The sequence below is a fragment of the Arvicola amphibius genome, chromosome 4 (genome assembly GCF_903992535.2).
Source record: "Arvicola amphibius chromosome 4, mArvAmp1.2, whole genome shotgun sequence".
NCBI classification, from domain to species: Eukaryota; Metazoa; Chordata; class Mammalia; order Rodentia; family Cricetidae; genus Arvicola; species Arvicola amphibius.
In genome coordinates, this window is record NC_052050.1 from 129,290,423 (window position 1) to 129,317,093 (window position 26,671).

Below are 26,671 nucleotides of genomic sequence, written 5' to 3' on the forward strand. Positions count from 1 at the left end.
CAGGCAAGTCTGTTAGTCAGATAGCTAACCAATAAATTCTGGGTTAGCCAACTGTGAAGTTAGAGTTGTGTGTGCAAGGCTAAAATTGAATCTGGGGTGCACAGAAAATAACCCTTGCATCGATGTCCATTGGAGCTGCATTGATAATTGAGTCTACGGGGTTCATACCTGGATCCTCAATTCAGTGGAGCCAGGATTTTATGTTTGAGGACTGACTTGAAGTGCTAACAATGAAATAAGCTTAGAAACTGAGCCTCCAGAGGTCATGCCAATATACTCAAGCCCATGGGCATGGTTTGTTCCTGGATCTACAATGACTGCCCTGGCAAGGGTCCCACTGAGGGGGGCCTTGTGACTGGGCCCGCAGCTATCATCCTGGAGCCTGGGTCTGCAGGGGTTTGCTGGCCTGATGCTGGAGTTTCCAAGACCCGTGAAAGCTGATCTTTGCATCGCTGTTCTTTACCCATGCAGCGCTCATCTCCACGCTGTCCTGCCCAGGCTTGGTGGCGAGGTTAACGTGGAACTTCTACCATTGTTCAGTGCATCTTTGCTTAGGTCTTATTCTCACCAGCTGCTCTAACCCATCACTTGGATTCCTTAGCACTTGGGAAGGCATTTTATTGAGTGTCGAGAACTGTTCATGTCGATTCCTTTGCAAAGGGAAGCCCATTGGAAACTCCATCCCTGATGTTGTGTTTGTTCAACTTCCCGGAATCGTTAACATATTAAACGGCTGAACCCGGACTGGGCTGTTCATGGACTGTATTGACAGGTTAAACAGTTGCAACTGTTGCCAGAGCGCAGGTCAACACTGGAGCCAAGCAAGTACTGCCTACAGCGGCATGTTCGGGGAGCGTGGGGACTGATTCCCTCGCCTCCAGAGCCACAGAAGCAGCTGTCCTTCCAGGTAACCACTTTCTATTATTCCGATCATTTTCTGTGTCATTTGGCATAACGCATTAGTTTCCTGAGAGTTTGGAAAATCTAAAAGGGACTGTTCTTTGTTTGTACAAATATTTTGATATACAACATTTTTTAAAGATTTTTATTGGTTTAAAAGTTTTAAGTTGGCTTGAATATTTTCAAAGATTTCCTGTATGTGGGGACTGTCGGTGATATTATTGTCCTTATTTATAATAATTTTGTGTAAGTTAAGAAAATTTATAAGTGTTTAATTACCTTTATTAATTCTCTTTACAGAATTAATAGAAACAAAATTAATAATAAATACACTAACATATAAATATATAAATGCACTAATAGTAGACTAGAGGTCTCAATTTGTATCTTAGGAAGCATGATACATATTTCAATTTTCCATTTACAAAATATTCCCCCCAAATCCTCACTCTCTTGCTGATTATGTGCTTTTGTTTACAACTTAGACATTTACCAAAAAAGCAAAGTCTATATATTAAATTAAATTAAATACATGGTCAATATGATCTAATCCTAGCACTTACGTGATATTTTTTTTTCCTTTCAAAGGATGATTTTATTCAACCAAGTGGGTTATTTCATTTCCTTATTTGCTACAGTTTCCTGTGGTAAGTATTTTCTCTAGAAGTTAAAATAAATAGTATGTGAAAGAGGAATAGTTGTGTAAAACATAACACTCCTGGAGAAAGCCGTTAGCCATACAGTCTTGGGGAAGGAGGCAGTTGCCGAGGCTTCAGGGCAAGAACTTCTCTTTAGCTCCATTGCCCCCAACACCCACGAACAGTAGGAGGGACACAGGGGCAACAGGCTCTTTGTGCATTTGTTAGCAGACATTTCTGTTTAGAGATTACTCCCTGCCAGAGTTCCTCCCACCCCATAGTTCCTTGTTTTTATTACCGGCCTTCAGAAAACAAACTCTACCTGAAAGATGGGAAAACTATTAGACACTATACATTGTTTGGGTCCAATTCAAATATCTGATTAGTGTGTGATATTTTTAATATGAGGCATAGGGAACTCTTTCTAGACTGAAGGTAAAGACTTCAGATGTAGCTAGTGTATTATCCTCTGAGTGGTCCGGATGGAGAGCTTTCGGCTCTAGGTGTCAGTGTTCTGCCTTTCTCTGTGTATTTCATTAGATTTTAGAGAATAATAATGGCAGGCTGGAGAGATGGCTCAGAGGTTAGGAGCACTGGGCTGTTCTTCCAGAGGTCCTGAGTTCAATTCCCAGCAACCACATGGTAGATCACAACCATCCATAATGAGATCTGGCGCCCTCTCTGACGAAGGCAAAACATGGCAGGCAGAATAACTGTATATCATCATAGTCTTCTTCTTCTTCTTGAGGAGGAGGGCTGAGGAGAGGTAGGAGCTTCTGATGCGGAGGGGGATGGTTCTCTTCTTCGGAGGCAGGAGAGTCTTTCCTCTTCTTCTCTTCCTTCTTTCTTCCTAAATACTACTCGGCCTCCTCCTCTCCTCATCCAATCCTCCTCCTCCTCCTCCTCCTCCTCCTCTTCCACCCCCTCATCCTCCTCCTCCTCCACCCCCTCCTCCTCCTCCACCTCCTCCTCCTCCTCCTTCTTCTTCATAATGTCTCTGAACACCCCTTCTAATTAGTCATTGTGGAGTGAGGTTTCCCCTTGCCTACAATGAGGGGTAGATTCTGAGTCAAGGGTGACTTATGATATGACTACACCACAAGGATTGTTTTCTTGACTCTCAAGTATTTGTCAAAGAGAAAGAGCTCTGATGAAGGCCTATCCTTGTCAATGGAAGTCATTTCTTTGGGCAGGGGAGACCTTTTTCTTCCCTATCTGCTAATTACACCTCCCTCCATCTGTCCCATCCACCCTGTCTACCTGCTCTTCTGTCACAAGCATTACCATGTTTAAACCAGTCAAATATGGAGGAGTGGTAGCCAGAGATGCTATTGACCATGGCTAAGATAAGAAAAATGACTTAAAAACAGATGTGTGTGTAGCACAGATAATAAATACAGTGTTTAGCTTTGCCATTATAAAAAAAGAAAAGTGATTTATAATTTATGCTCATGATAGAAAAATTAGAGATGTAAGCACATATAATACTTAAAATCGAATATTTTATATAGTCCCAAAGTATGAAATAACTATTGCTAAATTATTTTAGTCTTTCATATTTCTGTATGTATCTATCTGCTATAAAGTCTTATTTACCTTACCTTTGCTATTTATAGCTAACATTAATCCAAACAAACATTTTTGTTATCTGTTCCTCTTTATGGTATTTTGTGTGTACATTCTATGAACATATTCAATCATTTTATAAGTTAAATTTTTGGAATTAGAAAATGTTTGCTACGAAGGTATAAATACTTTTGAAGGTTTTTATGGCACACATTATTTCGGGATTGTCTTCCTGAAAGGCCTATCTCTGGTTTTCTCAACAAGCTTCTGAGAATGTTTCCCTGTTCCCACTTGGGAGAGTGCAAGTTGTTATCTGTTGCTTTGTAGTCAGCGTCCTGTAAACAGGGTCCGGATTTCTTCCCGAGGAACCATCTCTAGGTTCTAGTCTACGTGGTCATGGGGTTGCTCCTTCTGTTGCTGCCCGTCAGGCTGGAGCTTCTGACTCAGCCAGGCCAGAGCCAGAGCCACAGGCAGTGCTGGAGGGATGAGCTAACCAGAGTTAGTCTTGAAACAGGTTTTTCCTTAGGTTTCTAGGGAAAGATTCAGATTTATTTTTATTTCCAACTTGACTTGAGCTTCTAGTCTTGCTGCTGTCATGCGTCTTGAGACCAACACATGTCCTCGCCCGTGTCCCTCTCGCTCTCAAGCTGATTGCCTCTTTTTCTTTTATTATTCTTGTTGTATATATATGTATATATGTACACAAACGTGTATAAATGCGCTTTGCTACGTTCATTTTATTTGTGGCTTGTGTGTGTATGTGTACACTGGACAACCAATAAGTGGCTCATCTCTGGGAGAGGCTAATTCTCCTACTCCCAGAAATCTGAGTTGCCTGTAGATCTTTGTCTAGGAGCGGGACCCCATGAAACTTCCCCCTTTCATGTTACCATGTCCATTGATATTGCCTTTGTTCTGGTCTTGTTTGTGCAGATGCTTTGAGGAGACGGTTTCAAAGCCGATTCCCTGATATTCTAGCTATTATCACCTTCCCATGCCCTCTGCCATGATATTCCCTTAGCCATAGATTCAGGATGTGTGATGTAGATGCATCCATTGTGGCTTGCTTGCTCACATGTGTTGACCTTCACATTGCGTCCAGTTGTGGTTTTCTGTGATGGTCTCCATTAGCTGTAGAGAGAGGCTATGATGAGGGGTAACAGCTACACTTATCTAGGGAAGGTGATTAATGCATTGTCAGCAGCTTTCATACACGTATAGTCACTTATATTCCTTTGGTAAATTGTCTTTCCTTATCTGCCATTGGTTATAAAAATGGTTTAGCATTCATTTATCTTGTATCTATGTCTACATATGCATGTGTACACACATGCTTGCACACATACACACACACACACACACACACACACACACACACGCACCGTGGAGATGAGAGGACAACTTGTGGAAGCTGGTTCTCTCCTTTCACTCTGCAGGTTCTGGGGATCAGACCCAGGTTATTAGTCTTGAGGGCAAGCACTGACTCCTGAGGTTTCTCTCTACCACTCACCCAGAATTTTAAAGTTAAGGTGCTTTTCTTTCCTTATTGATGATATTTTTCATTTTCTTTTTTTTTTGAACATGTACATTTTTAATATGACCAACTAACATGCCCAATGTCCGTGAAACATGAAATATGAAAGATATCTCAACACGAATACTGAAAGATGTGATTATTCTAGATCACTTAAGTTATGTGGACTCTGTAATAACAACGCTGTCTTGGTCGTCATTGCCACCAAAATCATCGTCGCTGCCATTAACAACTGAGGAGGACAAACAAGTCTACAACTGGAACATTTCCAGTCCTTCTTCTTCATTGGCTGAGTCACAAGCTTGTCTACCTAGACTCAACTGCAAGATAGGAACTTCCAGGCCATCGCTGGTCACAGATTGTGTTTTTGCATGTGTCTGTGCGATGAGTGGCAGAGAATGTCTGCTCAATAATTATGAAATGCTAACCGCATTAAAAACAAGTCTCTTTATAGCTACCATTACCGCTGGGCCTACTATCGTGTTGTGCAAATGGGACACTTCAGGGTGTACACTTGGGAACACATATTCCCAGGAGCATCTACCCAGGAAAATCTGCTCCTTCCAAATATAAACCTGACCCAAGTGGTAGGCATGGCAACACCTCTCTGATAAGAAGAGAAGCAATACTGCTAGTTTGACCAATCGAAGTGGGACTTAGCAGCAGGATCTCCAGACAGAGAACATTAAAGATCTTAAATCTACAGTGTTTAATAAAATACATGTTGTTTAGACGCCTATTCTGTGGAAAGTAATGGCCACATAGAGAGATGTTAGAGAGAGACGGACAAGTTAATGGAGACCTGACTGATGAAAACGGACAGGCTATCTAAGGTGGAAAACTCAGTAGAAGATTTGGTCTGATTTTTCATGTAAACACAAATTCATGATTAAATCAATTGAGGACAATGTTCTAATGATGTGTGGGATGCGGAGCACCACACATAATGGAGCCGTGAGTCACCCCAAGTAGCGTTAGCTCATGAGTGTTCTTCCATGTTTCTCTTTTATTTGAAAATTATTTATTTAGACTTTTCTTCTTTCTTATTGAAAATAGATTCTTCTCTCATACAACATATCCTGATTATAGTTTCCCTTCCCTCTGCTGCTCCCAGTTTCTTCCCAAATTATTATGTAGGTAATAAAAAAGAATCAAATTTTCTGCTTTAAGTTTCCATAAGATGACTTTAAATAGCTGTGCTGTTAAAGTCGTTGGCACAATGTTTCATTCCAGCTTTGGAGCTGTAAAGATCTTTGGGCAGTCATTAGGGTGAATAAAAAATATAACAAAACAGATGGAAACTGTAACCCTTTTCTCCAAATCTCCTTTTAATGGTTGTATCCAGGATGTCTGAATCAACTGTACAAAAACAGCTTCTTCCGAGGTGGGGATATAGCTGCCATCTACACCCCAGATGCCCAGTACTGTCAGAAGATGTGCACCTTCCACCCCAGGTGCCTGCTCTTCAGCTTTCTCTCAGTCGCTCCAGCCAACGATCCCGATAAAAGGTAAGAGGTGGTATTCCGACATATCAGGTCAGACATTTCTCATGCTCCTTCCAGTTGTTTGCAAGATTGGCGTCAGATTGGTGTCAGGTTCCTCGAAGAAATCAAAGACCATTTTTTTTATCAAAAGTTCCTAGACTTTTTCTTTCCAAAGCAGACAACTGGACTACTGACCACAGACACAGACACCCTCAACAACCACAGCTCTCGTTCACAGTGATGCTCTAGCCAGGGCCTGGAAGGAAAAGCTTGTAACAAGAAAGGGTCCATCCTCATACCATAATATTTAGCCTTTCTGGTTCACATTCCAACATGTTCCCACATGTATATTTGTTTATGTATATAAATATGTTATTGGTTAGGTTCTGCACATGAGGAACAACATGTGTGGGTTTTTTTCTGAGATCATGTGATTCCACTTAATATTAGAAATTCAAGGTCCATCCATTTTCTCATTTTTCTTCAGCACCGAGTAGCATTTCTTTACATATTTTCTGACTTATTCATTATTTATTATACATTAACTAAAATTTATTATAAATGCCACAAATAAAACAATCACACACCCATTAGCCAGACCCAGAGACTGTACAATTCAGTGGATTTCTATCCAGTTAAGTAGCCATTTGAAAAGGAAGCCATAGAACTTCTTAGTGGACTTTATGCTTTTGCTTTCAAAAATGTATTTTATTCACTTTTATGCTACTTGTCCAATAAAAGGTGAAAATTTCACCTGCACAAAGAAATATATTTACTTGGCTTATATTTTTGAGTAACAAAGTTGAGAATATATAAGCCAGGAATTTTGTTGATAATAGACTTAAGATCTAGTAGGCACATCTCAATGGTACCTGAAGTGACCCAGTTTGCACATTTAGAACGTACATTTGTGTGTGTGTGTGTGTGTGTGTGTGTGCATGTGGGTGTGGATTACTATTAAGTGGCAATTTTGACAAATGCAAGTATTAAAAATATAGTTGGAAGTTTTACCTTAATTTTCTTTCATTTAATCAATAGCCAAAGTGTAAATTTTTGCTTCAGTTTCCATACCTGTAACTTTCTTTCTCACTCTGATTTTAAGAATTAGAAATGTGACACTCATTCTCTAATCCCTATGTGCTAACCTGAAGAAAAACACAAACTACATGTGACATTCGCTGAACTGAAAATTGAACTAGGTGCTAGGATTCTGATAAATAGTAAACTTAACACAAAGTTGATAATGAAGATAGAAGAATCCTCCCACTAGAGGGAAACTACCAAGAATCAATAAACAAGGTGAATATCAAGTAGAGCCCCAGCTCATGGACGATTTGATTTTTTAAAGTAAATTAAAATACTTCTAAATATAATCGCCACTTTAGAAAATGAAGAAATTTCAGATGGGAGAATCATAAGTTTAATGTCAGTTTGCTTCAAAATAAACTAAATAAAAGCTGTCGGGTGAAATGGGAGGGAAGAACTGGCCAGTGGTAGAACGCTTGATTAGCGTGTTTGAAACCCGAGGTTTCTTCTTTAGTACTACATAAAACAAAAACAAAAGCCATTATCTTTTGGGAAGAGGCTCTGTGGAAGCTCAAATGCAGGCATAACCATCAACTCTTGAAGACGGCTGGCTCTCTGGCATAAGGAATGAACAAAAGAAAGCCCATAGTGTAGATAGAGTGGAACTGTTTTAAGAATGTCTTTTTCAGCAAGTATCAAGGAAATGCTGACAGTTTCCTGACCCCAGGCTTTATTTATTAGCACACTGAAAATGCTGGATAATGTCTTAATGTGTGTTTGTCATTACATTTTCCTTTAAAAAATGAATTTTTTTTAACAAGGTTTGGTTGCTTCATGAAAGACAGCATTACAGGAACTTTGCCAAGATTGCATCGGGCAGGTGCCATTTCCGGTTATTCTTTAAAGCAGTGTGGCCATCAAATAAGTGGTAAGAGGTGAATTCTTCCAACAAAATTTGAATTACTAACACTCTTACTCAGAGTAGTTTGGCTCATAGACTTTACTATCATGGACTTCTGAAAGAGAACAGTAAGAAACATAATGAAGATGGAGCAGTATCTCGGTCATAAGAAGGGGTTGCATATATCTAGATAATGTTCTTGTCTTTATTAGTTATAACGCACAGCTTTGATGGGCCTCTGTTATCTATGGTGCTCACATACAATGTAAGATTTGGACAAAGGAATGCGCCCTTCAAACAACAGACCTTTCCTGTTTCCAGAAAAGACTTTTCAGAGAAGACAAAGGGGACAGACTATCCCCAGGATCACTTCAGGGAAATTTGTGGCTCCCACCAGAATTAATTTTGCCTTTTCCATCTCAAAGAACATTTGTCAATGTCTAGAGACATTTAGATCCTTACAAGTGTAGAAGTTGGTATTCTCTATGGTAATGGCCTGAGTTGGTGCAACACATTCTACCAGGCACAGAGCAGTAAGTCACAACATAGAACTTTCTGGACACCACTAGGTCATTGATAAGGGTCTAAAACAGTAATTCTCAACCTTCCTAGTGCTATGACCCTTTAAAATAGCTCCTCACATAGTGATGACCTCCCAACAATAACTTCATAATGGCAATTTTGCTACAGTTATGAATCGTAATATGGGACATGAATATCTGTGTTTTCCAATGTCTTTGGCTACTCCTTTGAAAGGATCATTTGGCCCTGAAAGGAACTGTGACCTACACATTGAAGACAGCTGACTTAAGAAATCATATTGTTTGCCATTCAGCCCAGACTGAAGGATTGAGTTCTGTCAATCATGCTTAGCATAATATTGCTTACAAGGAATATGAACGCTAGGATGTTAGCGAGCTTTATTTCTGACATCCATTGCAACTGATAGGAAGCAATTTCTATGCCATCTTAAAAGCTTCATACAAAGAAGAAGACATTTCTCTAACACTGCAGGGACTGATGGGAAAGTGAGCATGCTAAAAAGAGTGAGGTGGTGTGCCGGAAGAATCATAAGGAACGTTCTGGACTATGCTGGTTTGTCTTTTCATAGTTCACTCTGTAGGTTCAAATTTCCAGGGTCCTCATTTTTACCCCAATAACATACAGTCTTGGACTGCAATTTGAATTTTAGGTAATTAATGAAGGGTGACAATGGCTAAGATATGAACAGTACCCCACCAGTGTAATAGTTACATTTAACCTGAAGCAAGATACTTTTCCTATGGTATACGACCAAATCCATATACTACTATAATGTACATTATTTGATTAAATTTTATATATTATGATTGTGACAGACAACACAATTTTAAAAAATAGAAATAGTGTGTCTTTTCCATAGGTGCTCAGTTGCCATCTTTTCCCCCAGCTTAATCTTCCTCACCGAGTTTGACTCTAAAGTTCCTTTCTAACGTTCTCCCAAATACCGTCAAGTTAAAAAAGTGGTCCCAGGCCGGGTGGTCGAGGTGCAGACCTTCAATCCCAGTACTCCGGAGGCAGAGGCAGGCAGATCTCTGTGAGTTCGAGGCCAGTCTGGTCCATAGAGTGAGTTCCAGAACAGCCAGGGCTAACGGAGAGACCCTGTCTTGGGGAAAAAAGGTTTAAAATGTGGTGTCAGGAAAAATTTTAGTCAAGACTATTGAAGGGCAGGCTTAAAATTTACAGATAAAAGAAAATATTTTTATTTGTGACTGCTTCATTTCCTGTCTTGACTAAAGCAAATTCAAAGGAACCTCATTCTCTGATTTATAGATTTCTGCCCTATATCAACTACCAGGAGTGTTCAGCACCCCTACACCCTAACATAATACTTCTCTATTAGTCGGTATATACATAGTCTCCATGTATAAAATTAATTTTAAGATTCTTAGACACTTACAGCTATGTACAATAGAATATTTTTGTGCTAACACACACACACACACAGGGCTAATCTAATTAAGTTGTCTTAAAAACAAAACCCACAAGAGCCTTATTTGGCTTATTTTCTATTAAAAAGAATTAACTATATTTTTGACATATGAGATAAACTTGAAAGGACAGGTTGGGCTTGCTAAAGTCCCTTTGAAACGTCAATGAAAGAAGTGCTTAAATGGAGTTGAAGAACATTTGTAAACCTGGTGTGCTAGCGCATGGCTAGAATCTCAGTACTAGGGAAGCAGAGACAAAGCTCATCTCAAGTTCAAAGTCATTATGTCAAGCTCGTCTGGTCTGAAATGGGAGTCTGCCACATCCAGCATGGCTTGGGTCCTAAACTGACTAGGGGTATCGGGAATAAGAAAGGACAGACGCACGGGCCAACATGCAGAAAGAAGGGAGTGTCATGCATTGTCAGCATTGAACCCCCAAACCCCATAGTGATTACTATGTACAGCCCAGGGGATGTGCTCACTAGTCTCAGAGGGAGGTCTCCAATGGCAGGCAGTCTCTCCCCTGGGCTGTCAACATCCTCAAGGAGGATGGTAAAGTTGCTGGTCTTTGCACACACTGGTCAGTTGTTCCTGAACACCCGTGCTTAGACTCAGGGAGGGCTTTGCCAACTTTCCATGGGTCTGAGGCATTGGTCCTTCACATGGCCCATGTCAATAGACTTCATCAGCTCCTTACATGTTGATTCAGGACTTCTGGTAGCCACAGGAGTTCCTAATCAGACAGGTCTACAAAGCAAGACGGGGTGGGGGGAAGGGTGGTGGTGGTGATAGTGGTGGAATTTAGGAAAATTAGAAAGCAAGAAGGAAAATGGCTTTGTCATGCATATAAATCCCCACCCTCTATAAAAGATTCAACACAGATGTCAATGGTGAGACCTGCGATCACAAATCACAATCAGCCGGGCGGTGGTGGCGCACGCCTTTAATCCCAGCACTCGGGAGGCAGAGGCAGGTGGATCTCTGTGAGTTCGAGGCCAGCCTGGTCTACAAGAGCTAGTTCCAGGACAGGCTCTAAAAAAGCTGCAGAGAAACCCTGCCTCGAAAAACCAAAAAAAAAAAAAAGAAAAAAAAATACCAAATCACAATCAGACCAGACTAGGTGAAGAAAGGAAATAGATATAGATCATGTTTTTGTTTTGTTGTTATTGTTTGTTTTGGGGTTTTGGTTTTGTTTTGATCCAGCAGTCAAAGGTACACCAGTTTGTCAAATCCTTCGAATCTCTGCCATATGCTGTCAGGACCTTGTTATTACTGCCTTGTTTCTTTATCAATGCCACTGGTAACTTCAGTGTGAAACTGTCCTGTTGCATATACCTTGCAGGTTAGGAAGCAAAATAACCCACTTTCCGTGGTGGTGCGATAGAGGTCAGGTAAACACACTGGGGTGTGCTAATGTCCAGCAGGGTTTGATAATTTAGATACGTCAATAAGAAATTTGGCCAAATGTCTCTATGTGTTTCATTTCAGCTTGCCACCAAGACCTATATGAAGGACTTGACATGAGAGGGTCCAACTTCAATATATCTAAGACCAACAGTGTTGAAGAATGCCAGAAACTGTGCACAAACAATATTCACTGCCAATTTTTCACGTACGCTACAAATGCATTTCATAGACCGGAGTACCGGTGAGTGTGGCTGAGTGGGTCCCATGAGAACAGTCCAGGATTCAACAGCTCCATGAAAATAATCTGTTTCTCCTTCAGCTAAAAAGCAAAGGGAGTATAGTTCTGAACATATATTCCTTATTTATATACTTAATTCCAATGGCATTGCCAAAGATGGTAAACTCCATCTGGTCTACCTATAAGCTGTGTACGGAATAAAGTGTAGTGTCTGACGATGATGTCTGCCACTCCATTTGCACCCTAAAGGGCCCTTTGCTGAAGGGAAGAGTGTCTGTTGATTAATCCAACCCATGTACCACTCTGGTTATCATTTCAATAGCAAATGTTACGCACACAATTTTGCACACCTTATGAAGCCTGGCATCTTTTGCTGACTTTCAGGAACAACTGCTTGCTGAAGCTCAGCGCAAGTGGAACGCCCACCAGTATAAAGACGCTGGATAACCTGGTTTCTGGATTCTCACTGAAGGCCTGTGCCCTTTCAGAGATTGGTAATTAGAGGACGACTGTTCCTCTATGATTGTGATATGCTAAATGAGAGGACCCAGACATATCCATGTGCCACGCCCAGGGACCTGGGAATACGATGCATATAAACCAAAGGGTTTATGTAGATGTGATTGTATGGAAAAACTTTGAAATAAGAATTACTCTGGATCACCAGAATGTGCCCTATCCAGGCTCAAGGGTCCTTACATGGTAAAGAGGGAAGCAGGGGAGTCCAAGTCAGAGAGGGAAAGCCTTGAAAGGGTTGTTTCTGCCTTTAAAGCTGGAAAGAGTCTTAAAGCAAAGGGATGCCATGACCTGCAGAAAAGAAAAGGACATGGAACAGGCCCTTCCAAAGGAACAGAGCCAAGCCAACCTTTTGACTGGCACCCAGTAAGGTGTACTTTGGCCTTCTGATTGCTAGGATTAAAAGAGAATGAATTTGTGTTGCTTAAACCTCTAGTTTTACTATAATATTCTTGCAATAATAGCTTTAGGAAAGTACACTGGCACTATAGAGAAGGTCGTGAGGTCATTCGACAGTGTCCATGTCTGGCTAGAAAAAAATATTGCTGTGAATCAGCAAAGCCCTATTATTTCAGACACAGAGGTAGCTTTGGTTGAATTATCCAGACAAGTGCCATCATATTTAGCACATCAAGGTACCAGTGGTGAGATTTACTGAAATCAGATCACTTAGAATAAATTGTGCCAAATACTGAATGCTTGCTCTATGCCGTGTCCTGTATTGGTCTGAGTTCTGGAATATGACCTCTCTATAAAAGACAGAGACGTCCAAAACAATTTAACTCTTTTCTTATTTGTCTTTTCTCAACATATCCTCTGCGTGCTGTGCCATTCAATTGGCTCCAATGTGTTAGTTATTTAGTTTTAATATGCATTTTTTTCTAGTTTTTGAAACCTTGACTACAAGAGATAGGGCTGTTTATTCAAATGTGTTCTGTTCTGAGTAACATTTATCTTAGACTGCTTATCTGCAACTGTGCCTGAATGCCAGATGACTGGGAAACATATAAAAATAAAAAGGCTCTTCCGGCTCGTGACTCTGCAGGCCAGGAATCTAAAGATGGGATGGTTGTATCTGACCAAGACCCCTGTGAGTCTGGGGGCATTCAGAGATTCATCGCCTGTCTGACTCAAGTTTTGGTTTTAGTAATATATATATATATAAATATATATATATATATTAAAAGGACTGGCCAGGATCAAACCAGAGAGCAGAGAGAGTTCTCTAATAAGGCCTGGCTATTGTTAGACAAGGAATTTTAAAGGCAAAAGCCACAGAATTTATAGTTTTAGAAAACCAAATTAACTCATATCCTGTCTGGGTGTGGGCAAGGCTTGATTTTGTAATAGACGCAGGTGCATCAGCCATCCAAGGCAGCAAGCGTTTCAGACAAAAGCAGAACGTAGCAGTTAGCCTGTTTATTCTTGTGACCCATTACCTTGTAGGAATAGCTGAGACAGTGAAATATTTTTGTAACAATCAGAAATTTCTTTAGACTAGCCCAACTGCTCCAGGAAGTGGTCCGTCTCGGTAGGTGCAAGGTAGGAGTAACTTCCGCGTGGATTGAACAAGTTAAAAACAATTTTGGTTTTACAGGCCTAGCACAGTCAGTTTATCCTCTGGACATAATTTTCATCACCTTATAATGCACTACAGCACGGTAGAAAAACGCAGGTCAAGTGAGCATGTGTAGAAGTCTTGGCTTAAAACAGCCTGCCCTTGGCATAACCGATCTAGTTCAGCTAGATCAGGAACTCGCGCAAGAATCATTAATCAATTCACATGGGCTATGCCTTCATGACTTCCCACTAGGTCATACCTCCCAACACTGCCACGCTGGAGAACAAGCAACACCAGGAGATTTTGCTGGGTGCAAACCACACTGCAGCCTTTTCTTTATGCAAGAATTTTTTTATGCATAGAGAAGAACTGACAAGATTCTTTGGTCCCGCCTCAAGCCCATCCCAGGTGCCGCCCACAGCCTCCAAGAGTACCGCGCATGCCCAATCTCAGGCTGCACTGTACTTGACTTTTTTGAGCTGCAATGAGGTCCCACATCTCTTCAGTCTGACTGAACGTCCGTCCCTTCACTGAGTGATAACAATCCTGCACGTTTCAGAAGACGGCCATGGTTTTTTTTTTTTTTTTTTTTTTAAGAGGCAGGTCTTTTCACATTCCTTGCACGCCAACCAAAGCCACAGGAAGGCTGTCTCTGGGCCTACAGGCCTAAATTAAACTCATAAGGCAGGCGTGACTTTTAGTCGTTACCACACCCTCGTCTCAGGCACGCCTTTAGCTTTAGGGATGAAAAATGGTAGTTCCTGGGATAAAACCATATGCTAAGGTCACATAGCAGCCCTGGCACTTAGGGTCACACAAATATCCTGTCTTCCCTTTGAAAAGTTCAGCCTCTTACATAACGACTCCAAATGAATTGTATTTAAAGACTAGTTCTCAGCAGTTTCCTTCATGGATTTCGAAAGCATTGGAGGTAACCACACCTGCCCCCATTAGTGAGCCAATACTATTTGCAATTCCAATTGAGAGAATCTTTCCACATTAATGGCATAAAATTCAGAGAGTCACAGGTTCGCACACCCAGGAATCCCGTAAAAACCAGTACACTGGAAGCGTTACTGTATACGCAGAGGACCTGGTGCAGACCTGTACAGGCCCTGTGCATGCGCCTGGGTCTCTCAGGCGATTTTAAATTCAGGATGCTTAGCGCTGTGGATACTCAATTGTCATTGCCCTGGTTCCTGTGCTAAAACACAAGCAAATTTGGCCTTGTGTCACTGAGGAATGCTCTTCTTCGGTGAATTCACAGGTTGCCCCATGAATATGTTCCAGCACTTTGCCTTTGCAGACCTCGATGTGGGCCGGGTCATCACCCCCGATGTTCTCGTGTGTCGCACCATCTGCACCTTCCACCCCACCTGCCTTTTCTTTACATTCTATACGAACGAAAGGAAGATCGAATCCGAGAGGTGAGTGTGAGCGGGCATGCCGGCTCCTAGCCTTTCCCGTCCCCAGCGGAGGCTCGCAGGTGCTTGCTGGTTTCCCTGACAGCGGTAGAGCCTGTAGTTTAAGTGGTTGCTTTCCTGCCAGGTGCAAGTTGCTTCAGAGATTAGCAGATCCATCTACATACCTTCCCTTCCATAAAGCAAACATACCATTGAGTTAAACAACAGCGGACCGGCAAAGGGATCAGACAGCTTTCTCACTAGCATTAAGGTTTTAGATTGGCTTGAGTTAAGAGCTGCTCCATCAGCTTACCCTTTAATCTTGTGAGAAATCAGAGCCCTGCTTTTCTTGATCTAGGGTCTAGTTTGACCTCTTCGTCTTTCGACAGCTTCCTGTTTCCTTTATGTACAACATGAGGCCCGCAGAAGGCTGTGTGGATACAATACCGCGGGCAGCTTAATTCCAAACAGTTTGTCCTCTGGGGCCTTTTTCTTCTTTTTCTAATTAGAGGGTGGAATTTTACCCTCTCACCTCTTTTCTGGTTGTCTGTGCTTTCTGGTTTTTGCCAGAGGGAGAAGGGACTCCATTTACATTTAATCCCTGTGGTATTTTGGAGTCTTGCCATCTGATTGACTGAAGAGAGTTTCTCAGAATACAATCTTCGGAGTTGCCTTTTAATAAAAAGAAATGGGAGCTGCGTTCCTGTAATCTGTCTGACGCCTCTAATGCTTCTTTCTCTTTCTCGCTTGTTTTTTAAATAGGAATGTTTGCCTTCTTAAGATGTCTAAAAGTGGTACTCCAAGTCCCTCTGTTCCTCAAGAAAATGCTATGTCTGGATACAGTCTCTTCACCTGCAGAAAAGCTCGCCCTGGTAATGACTGACAATGACGGTACATGACGATTGTCTTAGTTTGCCTCTTGGTTCTCATGATAAAAACCATGACCAAAAGCAAGTTGGGGAAGAAGAAAGTTTGTGTTGCAGAAACAGTCATAGGACCTGAAGCGGAGACCATGGAGAAATGCTGCTTTTTGACTTGCTCCTATGATGGGCTCAGCTACCTTTTGTTGTTGTTGTTGTTGTTGTTGTTGTTGTTTTAATACAATTCAGGGCCACCTGCCTAGAGGTGGCACTGCCCTCCAGTGGGTCCTCCTCCTTTAATCCTTAATTCAAAAAAAAAAAAAAATGTCCCACAGACATGCTCACAGCTCAGTCTGAGGAAACAGTTGCTCTTCCCTCTTTTCCCATGACTCTATTTTGTGTCAAGTGGACAAACACTAACCGCCATGGGGTGCATCAGATCTTGGGGTCTTCTAAAAGTTGACGAAACTATTCTCAAGACACTAGGATCATTCTTACTATGGCTTATTTCCTGCCTCATTATATATCCTTGGTTGTTTTGACATGCTGCAGAACCCTGCCATTTCAAAATTTACTCTGGAGTTGACTTTGAAGGAGAAGAGCTGAATGTGACCTTCGTACAAAAAGCAGATGTGTGTCAAGAGACTTGTACAAAGATGATTCGCTGCCAGTTCTTTACCTACTCATCCATTCCACAAGACTGCAACGCGGAGGGGTGAGGGGGCGTTTCTTTGATCACCGGCAAGGTAATGATTTTATAGTTTTCTTTGTGGGTCTGATTTTATTCTGTTCATTTTGTCCAGGTGTAAATGTTCCTTAAGGTTATCTGTGGATGGCTCCCCAACTAGGATCACCAGCAGTGCACAGAGGAAGTCCGGGTATTCTTTGCGATTGTGTAAAGCTGTGGACACCTCTAGTGAGTGAGGATCATTTGTTACGAAACTGTATGGAAGTCTGGGTTGTGGTGACCGATGGCTTGGTCTCATGTGATTGGGGCTAGTTATATTGTTTCCTTGGATGGAGGAGATGCTGATTTGTGTCGAATTCTGACCACTCATCTCAACGCTTTTTAGTTTGCACAACAAAAGTAAATGCTCGAATTGTGGGAGGAACAAACTCCTCTTTAGGGGAGTGGCCATGGCAGGTCAGCCTGCAGGTGAAAGTGGTGTCTCAGAATCATCTGTGTGGAGGGACCATCATTGGACACCAATGGATCATAACGGCTGCCCATTGCTTTGATGGGTAAGTTTCAGATCCATCGTGTGTATGTGTGCATGTGTATACATGTTTACATGTGCATGCTCACGTGGAGGTCAACGTCAGGTGTCTTTCCTATACTGCTGTCTGTTGTGGAAAATTATTTTATTGAGGGAAAGATGAACTACATTTTTTTATGCTGCAGAATATTACTTTAACTGCGTAAAGGCGTGTTGCTTTTGTTTATGCTGTATTTGTTTAATTACGTAAAGGTATGTTATGTTTGTTATGTCTTTCCTGCCCAAGGAACCTGATTGGTCTCATAAAAAGCTGAACAGCCAATAGCTACACAGAAGAAAGGAAAGGCAGGGCTGGCATGCAGAGAGAATAAATAAGAGGAGAATTCTAAACCCAAAGGGAAGAAGGCGGAGAGAATCAGAGTCACACCCAGGACAAGAAGCCAGGCAGACATAGAGAAGCAGTGAAAATAAGAGATACAGAAGTAAGAAAGGTAATCAGCCCTGAGACAAAAGGTAGATAAAGAGAAACAGCTTAATTTAAGTTAAAAGAACTAGCCAGAAACATGCCTAAGCTAGGCCAAGTATTCATAACTAATAATAAGTCACTATGTCATGATTTGGAAGCTGATGTGTGGCCCAAAAGAAACAGACCGGTACAGCTGTCCTTCTTACTTGTTGAGATGGGGTTTCTCACTGAACCCCTTTGACCAGACTGGCTGGACAGCAACTCCCAGGGATCTGCCTGCTCTGCCTCCTGGCGTGTTGGATTCTGAACTCGGGTCCTCGTACTTGTGAAGCAAGCCCTTTGCCCACCAAGCCTCTCCTTGGCTCTGACATATTTGTTTTGATGAAGAGAAACGTTTCCAAGTCTTTGCCTAAAAATTATTATTATTTTAAATTTAGTTTGTATATCTTTTACATGGTTAAGTTAAAATTCAAATGATGGGTAGGCAGGTGTTAAGCCACAAAGTGTCTTTAATTCAATCTCCTACTTGGCTCATCTTAATTAATATGGTAACTTGATAACTCTGATATAATCAAAGCAATTGCTTTCAGGATTGGTAAACTGAACTTGATTTTCCCACAGCTTCTTGGAAAGTGACAGAAGCAGTCCCATATTTTTATTTATAACAAACATGAAGTAATTACATACACACACAACACACACACACACATTGAATATTTTCAGCCACAACTTCTAGCACTGTGAGGTGTAAACTTATATAGACTCAGTGCAACAGAATACAGGGCTCTCAGAAATTCTGGCAACACTAAAAGGTCCCTAAATGTACACTGACCAAAATTAATTCAAATGAAACACGTGGCAAACCCAAGGCCTTCTGGAAGTCCTAGCCCGTGCTGTGTCATGGAACTCCACTGCAGCCTTTCTTCCTAAAACACAGTGTGCTTATCTCACACTATGCATGCTCTATGCATGCTGTCATACCGTGCAGTACCAACAGATGGTACCCGAAACACAACTCGGACTGAAGACTATTCAATGTTGTGAATCACAGTGAGTGTACCGTGTACACAGAGCTTTCTGCTCTTACACAAACATAACAGTTTAATTACAAAAAAACCACAAACTTAAAAATGTTTCTTGCCATAGTCTGCTTTGGATTGTATAGTGTTAGACTTTAGTTTTAAATATTGTTGTTTGAACTGATCACTTGAGTTTTATTTAAAAAAGAAAACCTCATTGAATGAACTTTGGCTTGGGTATTGGATAGAATTTTTAAAATTTTTTAATGGTCCTAAACCTACATCTGCCGTTTGGTATGAAGTGACATTCTCAGTATTGTTGATTACAAAATCAAAACATTGAGGAACTCTTAAAGTCATTGAAGATATTCTCTGCCTTTTAGTAGGAGGTATCCAGACATGTTTTTATTATTTATATTAGAAGCACATTTATTCCATTAATGTGTGAATTTGCTTTCATCATTAATAAGTGGCAAAACTATATGTACACCAAAGGATTGTTTTGAAGTAAATTTCTTTATGATATACCATCAGTAAATGTTTAATATGTATACCCGCTTCATATAGTCACTCACACATACACACACACACACACACACAAATGCACAAGCATGCGCACACACACACACAGGAAGAACTAGGTAATGGGAAATATGTTCTTCTTTTTGTTCCCCACAAGAAAAAGTGAACAGGGAACAATGCCAACATTATTTTGGTTTGCATGTCATTCTCCCAGGATTCCGTACCCAGATGTGTGGCGTATCTACGGTGGGATTCTTAACCTGTCAGAGATTACAAAACAGACATCTTTCTCGAAAATAAAAGAACTTATTATTCATCAGAACTACAAGGTCGGAGAAGGCAACTATGATATTGCCCTAATAAAGCTCCAGACGCCCTTGAATTACACCGGTATGCACCACATTTTAAAGGAAAACTGCACAACTGAGTTGTATCGGTTCCAATTCCCGCTTCAGTTTGAGTGAGCAAACAGATCTGCCACCGTTGTTTTCTGGTTGGTGGGGTTGAGGGAGAGGCGAGCAGCCTGAAAAGTGAAGATCTTTGAGATTTGCCATGCAATCACTGCTTCTTAATGGGCAAGGAATCTTAGTAACTTTCTCAGTGTGGTATGGAGCTGAGAGGTATAGGAAAGCTCTTGCTGTCTGGGGACACTGCGCATCTTTTGACAGGACTGGTTGAATTACCATTGCTTGGACTTAGGATATACAATTATATCTCTAAGCTAATTAATTGCTAAGAACACACTGGGTAGACAATGGGGGGAATGGAGCACGTCACTGCCTTTGGAGGCACACCACTCCACAGAAACGAAATGCCTACCAGCACCTTAACTGTGAGCGTCAACTCTGTAACCTCAGACAGGTTGCCTCACCTCCTTCCCCTGCTAATATCTGCTGTAGGTGTGCTGGTCTCCTCGTTGCTTTGCTGTAATAATTAAGTAAGGTATTCAATTAAATCACTGGAACAGCATGGCTATTTTTACTCTGACTCTGAATTCTGCCAGAGTATATATTAAACAAAACACAAGAATGTAGATATATGTTTGTCAAGAAATTTTGGTGGAGGAGCTCCCCTCCCCTGGGGAAGTTTCATGCCAGAAAAGCAAACAAAAATATGAGAATTTCCTTGGATCGTGGGCTTTAGAAGTTGATCAGAAAGCTGGAGGCTATTCTCTTTACTCTTTCGTTTCAGTAATGAGTCCCCTTATGTTTCATGCATGGCTATGGCGTATTTTGATTGCATTTACCTCCCTTCACCCTCTCTTGTCCTTTCTCACTCTTCATCCCAATTGGTCCCAGAAGGCTCATTCTTGCTGTGTTGCTTTGTAGAAAACGAATAAGGGAAAAGAGAGAGATTAATTTTTAAAGTCAATATCTATGGCTTTAATTAATTCAAATCTATTCATTAAATTCCCTTCCAGAATTCCAAAAACCAATATGCCTGCCTTCCAAAGATGACACAAATACAATTTATACCAACTGCTGGGTGACTGGATGGGGCTACACAAAGGAAGGAGGTACAGCCTGACATTTGAAATGTTCCTGTCCAAAATGTTAAAGCACATGGAGCAGATTAGCTCCTCAACCATCCTTCCTCTTGATCTTTATGTTTATCTCATGTGAATGGTTCTCTGATTCACAAGAACATGTTTTTTTTTTTCATTAAAAACTGATGGGCTCATGCTTTAAGCATCTTACTCATAATAGAGATTATGTTGGTGACTGCATAAGAGACTATGGCCCGATGGTGCTATCAGGTCCAGTGCAGTCAATATGGTTCTCGGTACTCGGTGTCCCTGTTTGCCATGTGTTCCCTTGGTGTTGATAGCCAAGGTGCCAGCAACACTCTCTCAGGACAGTTCTTAATATTTCTCTTCATGCATTCTTGCAATATGATAAATCTACTTTTTTCTCTAATTACCGCTCAATACTTAGGCAAAATACATAGCTTCATAAAGATGGAAACTAGATTGCAGTACAATTGCTGGTATTTATTAACAGAATTCAACATAGTGATGAGGATGTATCTTTATTAATGTACTACATACCAAGTTGTTTTAATATTTGCCATAATGTTGAAATAGTGACAGACATAAATGATATTTTCACTTCTGTCATAACTACCGAGTAATTCAAAGCATTTGTGCCCTTATCCGACAATGTTGGTGATAGTACTGTACTCCCACAGTTTTTGTCCACATTTAAAACTGAAGGGGGTGTTCAGCTTTACTTGGAAGGTAGCCAGAAAAGAGGTGAGTTTTTCTCTCTCCTTTCCTTTGAGTTAATAGATAGATCCACTGTTTGTATGAATCTGAGGTCAAGAGCTCCTATGTGTTGAGACTATTTTCCTAGAAATGCTTCCTTTCTAGAATAAGTGCAAGATAAACACAATTAGACAAGTTGGTGTCATGTTTACAAAAAGAGACAATTGGCTATATTCTCCATTCTCCATGTTTCTTGAACCAGCCAGTCTTGTATTCAGTTAATTCCCATTTTGCACTGTGTTGACCTGGCGAGATATATATATATATATATATATATATATATATATATATATATATCATAAACATATATTTGGGAAACACAGACATGGAAAAAATTGAGTTATCTCAAAATTCATCATTTCTCATGGAACTTTGTTTACATAAAGAACACAATACTTCTTTGCTGCCAAATGTTTGGGATTTATTTTCATAAATTTTATATTTTTATTATAATTTGAATTTGTAAAACAATGAAAGGCAAGAACATCCAGACATTTATACTAAAAGTATGAATGAACAAGGAACTTTTTTTCTGAGGGGCATCTGTTGAGATAGTGTTAATCTTGATACTGGTCAGAGAAAAACTGGTTCCACCATTTTGAGCTGCATTTGAAGCAAGTTTTATTTAAATATTAAGTACTGATCAGGATAGGCTTTGATTAGTACAACTTTCTGGAATTTCCCGGCTGAGTTTGGCCCCAGTACAAGTGCTCTTGGGACTTACAAAGACAAACCCATTTGGCCACCATATTTTCCCATGAGGCTTTGCTATTATTTTTCAAGAACTACAACTCCCAGCATCCCAGGAAGTTACCTGGTGCTTGAGTCAGTTGAGCTTACAGGTTACCTTAGGGTATTACAACAGGAGGGTGGTCAAGATAATAGAAACCATGTCTGTGGTAGCTTGGGAGATAGGGCTGCTGAAAAGCTTCATTAAAAGGAAAGAAATACAGATGGCTCTCTCGTCCGTCTCCCTGTCCCTGTCCCTGTCCCTGTCTGTCGCTCCTCTTCTTCCTCTTTCTCCCCCTCTTCTTCTCCCTCTTTCTCCCCTCTTCTTCTTCCTCTTCCCCCACTCTTCTCCTTACACCTCTTTCTTTCCCTTTCTCTCTACCCTCCCCTCTCATTTCTATATGTATAATTCTACCTCTTTGGCAGTGTCCCTGACAAAAAAGCACTGACAGTTTTTGAACAAACTATGACCCCATGGAAAGTGGACCATTTTGACTTCCTTTAAAACTCTGGTCTTATTTTTTCTGTTTATTGTATTTTCTCCTTTTAAAGGTCTATCTTGATTGCTTCATAGGTGAAATCCAAAATACTCTACAAAAGGCAACTATTCCTTTGGTACCAAATGAAGAGTGCCAGAAAAAATACAAAAATTATGTTATAACCAAGCAAATGATCTGTGCCGGCTACAAAGAAGGCGGGACAGACGCTTGTAAGGTATTGTTTCAGACTGTGGAAAAACATATGGCAGGGCACCGGAGACAGTTCATTCCAAAGCAAATTCCCAACATTACAGTTCACTAGTTTTAGTTTTGAATTCAGAGTTAAATGATCTGAAAACTTTATAAATAACTTTTAATAAATTAAGCATAATAATTCTTATCATTTTTTACTTAAAATAGATACATCAGAATCTGTATTGACTATGGTTGGCATGTCACAAGCAGTACAGCTACGTGCCTTATTGAAGGACAATTTTATGTGTCATGGTTATGCTAAAATACAAGAAAAGTAGGTTTATTTGAACTTTGGTAAAGATGCTAACATTGTTGGGTTTATCTGAGAATGGGAGAGGGAATAAACTAGCCTTGTAACCATCCACTTATTCTGTTCATGGCTAATGGGATGCCAGGAAATTCAGAAGCCGCATGTGTGGTGTGCAACGTGTGCCTGAAGATGTTAGCGGCATCTGTCTCTGAACAAGGGGCTGGCTCCTCAGTTGAATCATTGCTGTTGTAACTCTCTACCATTGCTTTTCTCCTCCCACTGTGACCCAGGGAGATTCCGGCGGCCCCTTAGTTTGCAAACACAATGGAATATGGCAGCTGGTGGGTATCACCAGCTGGGGTGAAGGCTGTGCCCGTAGAGATCACCCAGGAGTCTACACTAAGGTTTCTGAGTACGTGGACTGGGTCCTGGAGAAGACACAACACCGTGGCGGAAGCTCCCTGGAGGTGTCTCCCGCATGAGGAAGCTGGGTAGCGAGGAAGAGCTCAGTTGACACCAGTTTTACCACCTGCTCCCAAGTAAAACAGAGAAGCCCAGAATTCTCTTCTGCAAAATGTGGATAATGGTGTCTGCCTCACATCCCGGCCATGAGATTAAAATCACAGTGTAGATACAGTTGCTGAAGACAGGGTCTTGCCGAAGTATGTTTCCTGCCTTGAGTAACAGGATCTCCAAACGTGAACCATTCAAGAAGCATCATGCTTGTTTGGAAATAAAATGATCAAAGGGTTTTTTTTTTTTTTCCCTCTAATTAGGTAGTGCAATGGTTGATCTGAAGCAGTTGAAAACAAGATTCTAGCACAATGCCTGAGATCATTCTCATATAACTTCTGACTCTAGACCCTGCAGATCTCAGAGTTACCTTCTGTCCACCTCACATTCGTTCATTAGACCTGGGTGCTGTTTTTCCATCTGGCTCAAAGGACTGAGGAACCCGGTTCTGTCTGGTGGAAGGAGGAGACCTTTGTGACATTTTTTTTTTTTTTTACAATAAAAAGATGGCTTACTTGAGCATGAGGCGACAGAGCACCTTTCTGTCTAAACCACCTTCCTCTGGCCATTGCCTCATAGTCTTGGCTACCTGTCCGTGCAGGACCTGTAATGCTGTGTTTTTCTTGCTGTGTACAGCTCCTGCATTGGCTGATCACACAGTGCTCCCACAGGGCAGGGAATCTGATGGGAATCTCCCAGAGAATCCTGGGAGTGCCGCTGAGACTGCATTCAGTATATGCAATAGTAATTCATGAAGTATCAATGGATATAACGTACTATCTAAAAATCCAGGCTTGCAACTGAATGGAAAGATAGTAGACTGTCTTGGAATAGATGCCATTAATCCTCATGTAACACAAATTCCCAGCTTGCCAGCGATTCCTGGAGTGGACTGTACGTGCATAACTCCGTTTAGTTAAGCTGATTAATATTTACATGGAATTGGCCATTTACAAACTATTGCACAAGTTCAATAGACAAACAGAAAAGTGAAATTTTCTGTAGAGGATTAAACTTTTCCTTGCACGTTGAAAGATTTTTTTTGAGTAGTTCAGGGGATTAAATATGGAAGAACTAATGGGTTAGCCACAGAATTTGGTGATGGGAAGTGAGGAGGTGGGAATTACCCCAGGAGCAAATGACTTTTGTAAGATCTGACTGGATCCCTATGAGATGATTTCCTTTTGAAGCACACAGCTTCAGCTTTTACTTTTGTACATAATAAACAGTTTTTTCTTATGCTGTGTGGAAGTTGTTTTATACTTAAAAGGGAAGAAGTGGTTTGTAGTGAAAATCTTGTTTCTCAGGTTCTGGTATTGGTAACTCTAGCGGGTGTTAGCAGAGCTTACTGCGTAAGCCTGTGGCCTTTGCTTTCTCAAGGAATGGCCTCATTTGGGCAAAGCAGCGTTTTGAAATGTGAGGCTCTCCCGTGGCATAAAGTCTCATTATAAAGTTGGACTGGCATGTTCTATTTATTTTTGATCGTGTGTTCATACGCAAAGTAAACAAAGGAGCCTCGTGGGTTTAATATACGTTTAAGAGGCTGAAAGAAAGAGAGGGTGAATAATGTCACTTTCATGTGAGGCAGAGTGAGGGCACAAGGCCCTAGATCTTTGGCAGATCCACCCAAGAAAGGGCATGTCAGCTCCAAGGAAGAACCCTCCTCTTCCTGTGTCACATATGGGGAGCACACAGCACATTGCTCATTGCGTTCTAGAGCTCAGCCCAAAGCTCCAAGGGCTGCCGCTTATCGTTATCTTTTTTTCTTGTAATTCTTGTTTACACCTATAAGCCCTACTAAACTATTGGCAGCTGAAGAAGGGTCTGTCTGTCTGTCGCTCTCTTCCGTCAGCACAGCATATGGGTAGGAATGTAACAATTATCTTCTTTTAGATTTACTTTTATTAGTTTTGTTGATGTGCATGTTTAGTTGTGTGCTATGTGGGCACCGATGCCTGGCAACAACAGATCAAAACATAGGACCTGAGTCACTACAACTGGTTTCTAACATAGCAAGACAAGTGGAGTAGCCCTTCATGCCATGATCTCGTCTAAGTGACACACACACAAGTATGCACACACACACATACATACACACACATTCAGGCATACAGACAACACACATCCTCAGGAAGTTGTTCACCTTAACTTTCCGCCCTAGCAGGCATGTTTCCATGTCTCTATGGAGGATGTTTCAAATTTACTATCAAGTTGATGCCTTTTCTTATGTCCCCAGGAAGGTCTTCCTTTCCTTTCCACCTCTGTTTTGTTATTTCTATAGGAGTGTGTGTGTGTGTTTTATTTATTTATTTTCCTTATGTATATGAGCACTCTATAGACTTTATGCCAGGAGAGGGCATCAGATCCCGATATAGATGGTTCTGAGTCACCATGTGGTTGCTGGGAATTGAATGGAGGATCTCTGGAAGTGCAGTTAGTGCTCTTAACTACTGAGCCCAGTCTCCAGGCCTTGTAGGAGTGTTTTAAAGGGCTGTCTAGTACCCCAGTTCATCTCTCCATAAAGGCATGACTATCTGACAGGTTTAGAATCTGTTCAGAAAGCCCCTACCAGCACAGCTGTAACAACACAGAAAATGGGACTATGGGACTGTGTCTTCATGTCCCCAAATAGTGAAATTCTGAAAGTCAGCTGTTTCAGAAGCTGATGTTGGCACTCTGTCCCTGAACTAAGTGCATGTTTCCTTTGGTGCATGTGGCTTCAGCAGATCCCATTTCTTTCTGGTCTTCAGAATGATTTTTTAACTAAAGATGCACTTGTAAATATGAGCTCATACTTAGCTTTTCTGTAGGAAATTGGGAGCCTTCCCAGAGCCTTCAGTCGTCTTTCTCTGAAAGTCGCTTAAATCAGACTTCAGAAAAACAACACAAAACATGTATTTATTTATGAGTATCTGTCACAAAGCACCCTCAGAAAGTCAGGGGACAACCTTTAG

The 26,671-nt window shown here is 41.1% G+C and overlaps 1 protein-coding gene across 1 annotated transcript; it reads left to right on the forward strand.

The window, feature by feature from the left end:
• Nucleotides 1-768: 768 nt before the first annotated feature.
• Nucleotides 769-24,956, forward strand: Klkb1 (kallikrein B1). Its single transcript, XM_038325311.1, has 15 exons — nucleotides 769-907; nucleotides 1,489-1,547; nucleotides 5,984-6,146; nucleotides 7,970-8,076; nucleotides 11,508-11,667; nucleotides 12,049-12,158; nucleotides 15,009-15,168; nucleotides 15,907-16,016; nucleotides 16,557-16,719; nucleotides 16,808-16,920; nucleotides 17,078-17,246; nucleotides 19,443-19,618; nucleotides 20,649-20,744; nucleotides 22,795-22,934; nucleotides 23,495-24,956. Exons 2-15 carry the CDS (start codon nucleotides 1,490-1,492, stop codon nucleotides 23,684-23,686), a joined length of 1,917 nt encoding a protein of 638 aa, XP_038181239.1. The 5' UTR covers nucleotides 769-907; nucleotide 1,489; the 3' UTR covers nucleotides 23,687-24,956.
• The last annotated feature ends 1,715 nt before the right edge of the window (nucleotides 24,957-26,671 follow it).

What these genes read in the sequence shown, in the direction of transcription:
- Klkb1 (XM_038325311.1), top strand. Translation starts at nt 1,490, where the DNA reads ATGATTTTATTCAACCAAGTGGGTTATTTCATTTCCTTATTTGCTACA. An exon ending in GCTGCCCATTGCTTTGATGG is followed by an intron (nt 17,247 to 19,442) that starts GTAAGTTTCAGA and finishes TCATTCTCCCAG; the next exon opens with GATTCCGTACCCAGATGTGT. An exon ending in GGGCTACACAAAGGAAGGAG is followed by an intron (nt 20,745 to 22,794) that starts GTACAGCCTGAC and finishes ATTGCTTCATAG; the next exon opens with GTGAAATCCAAAATACTCTA.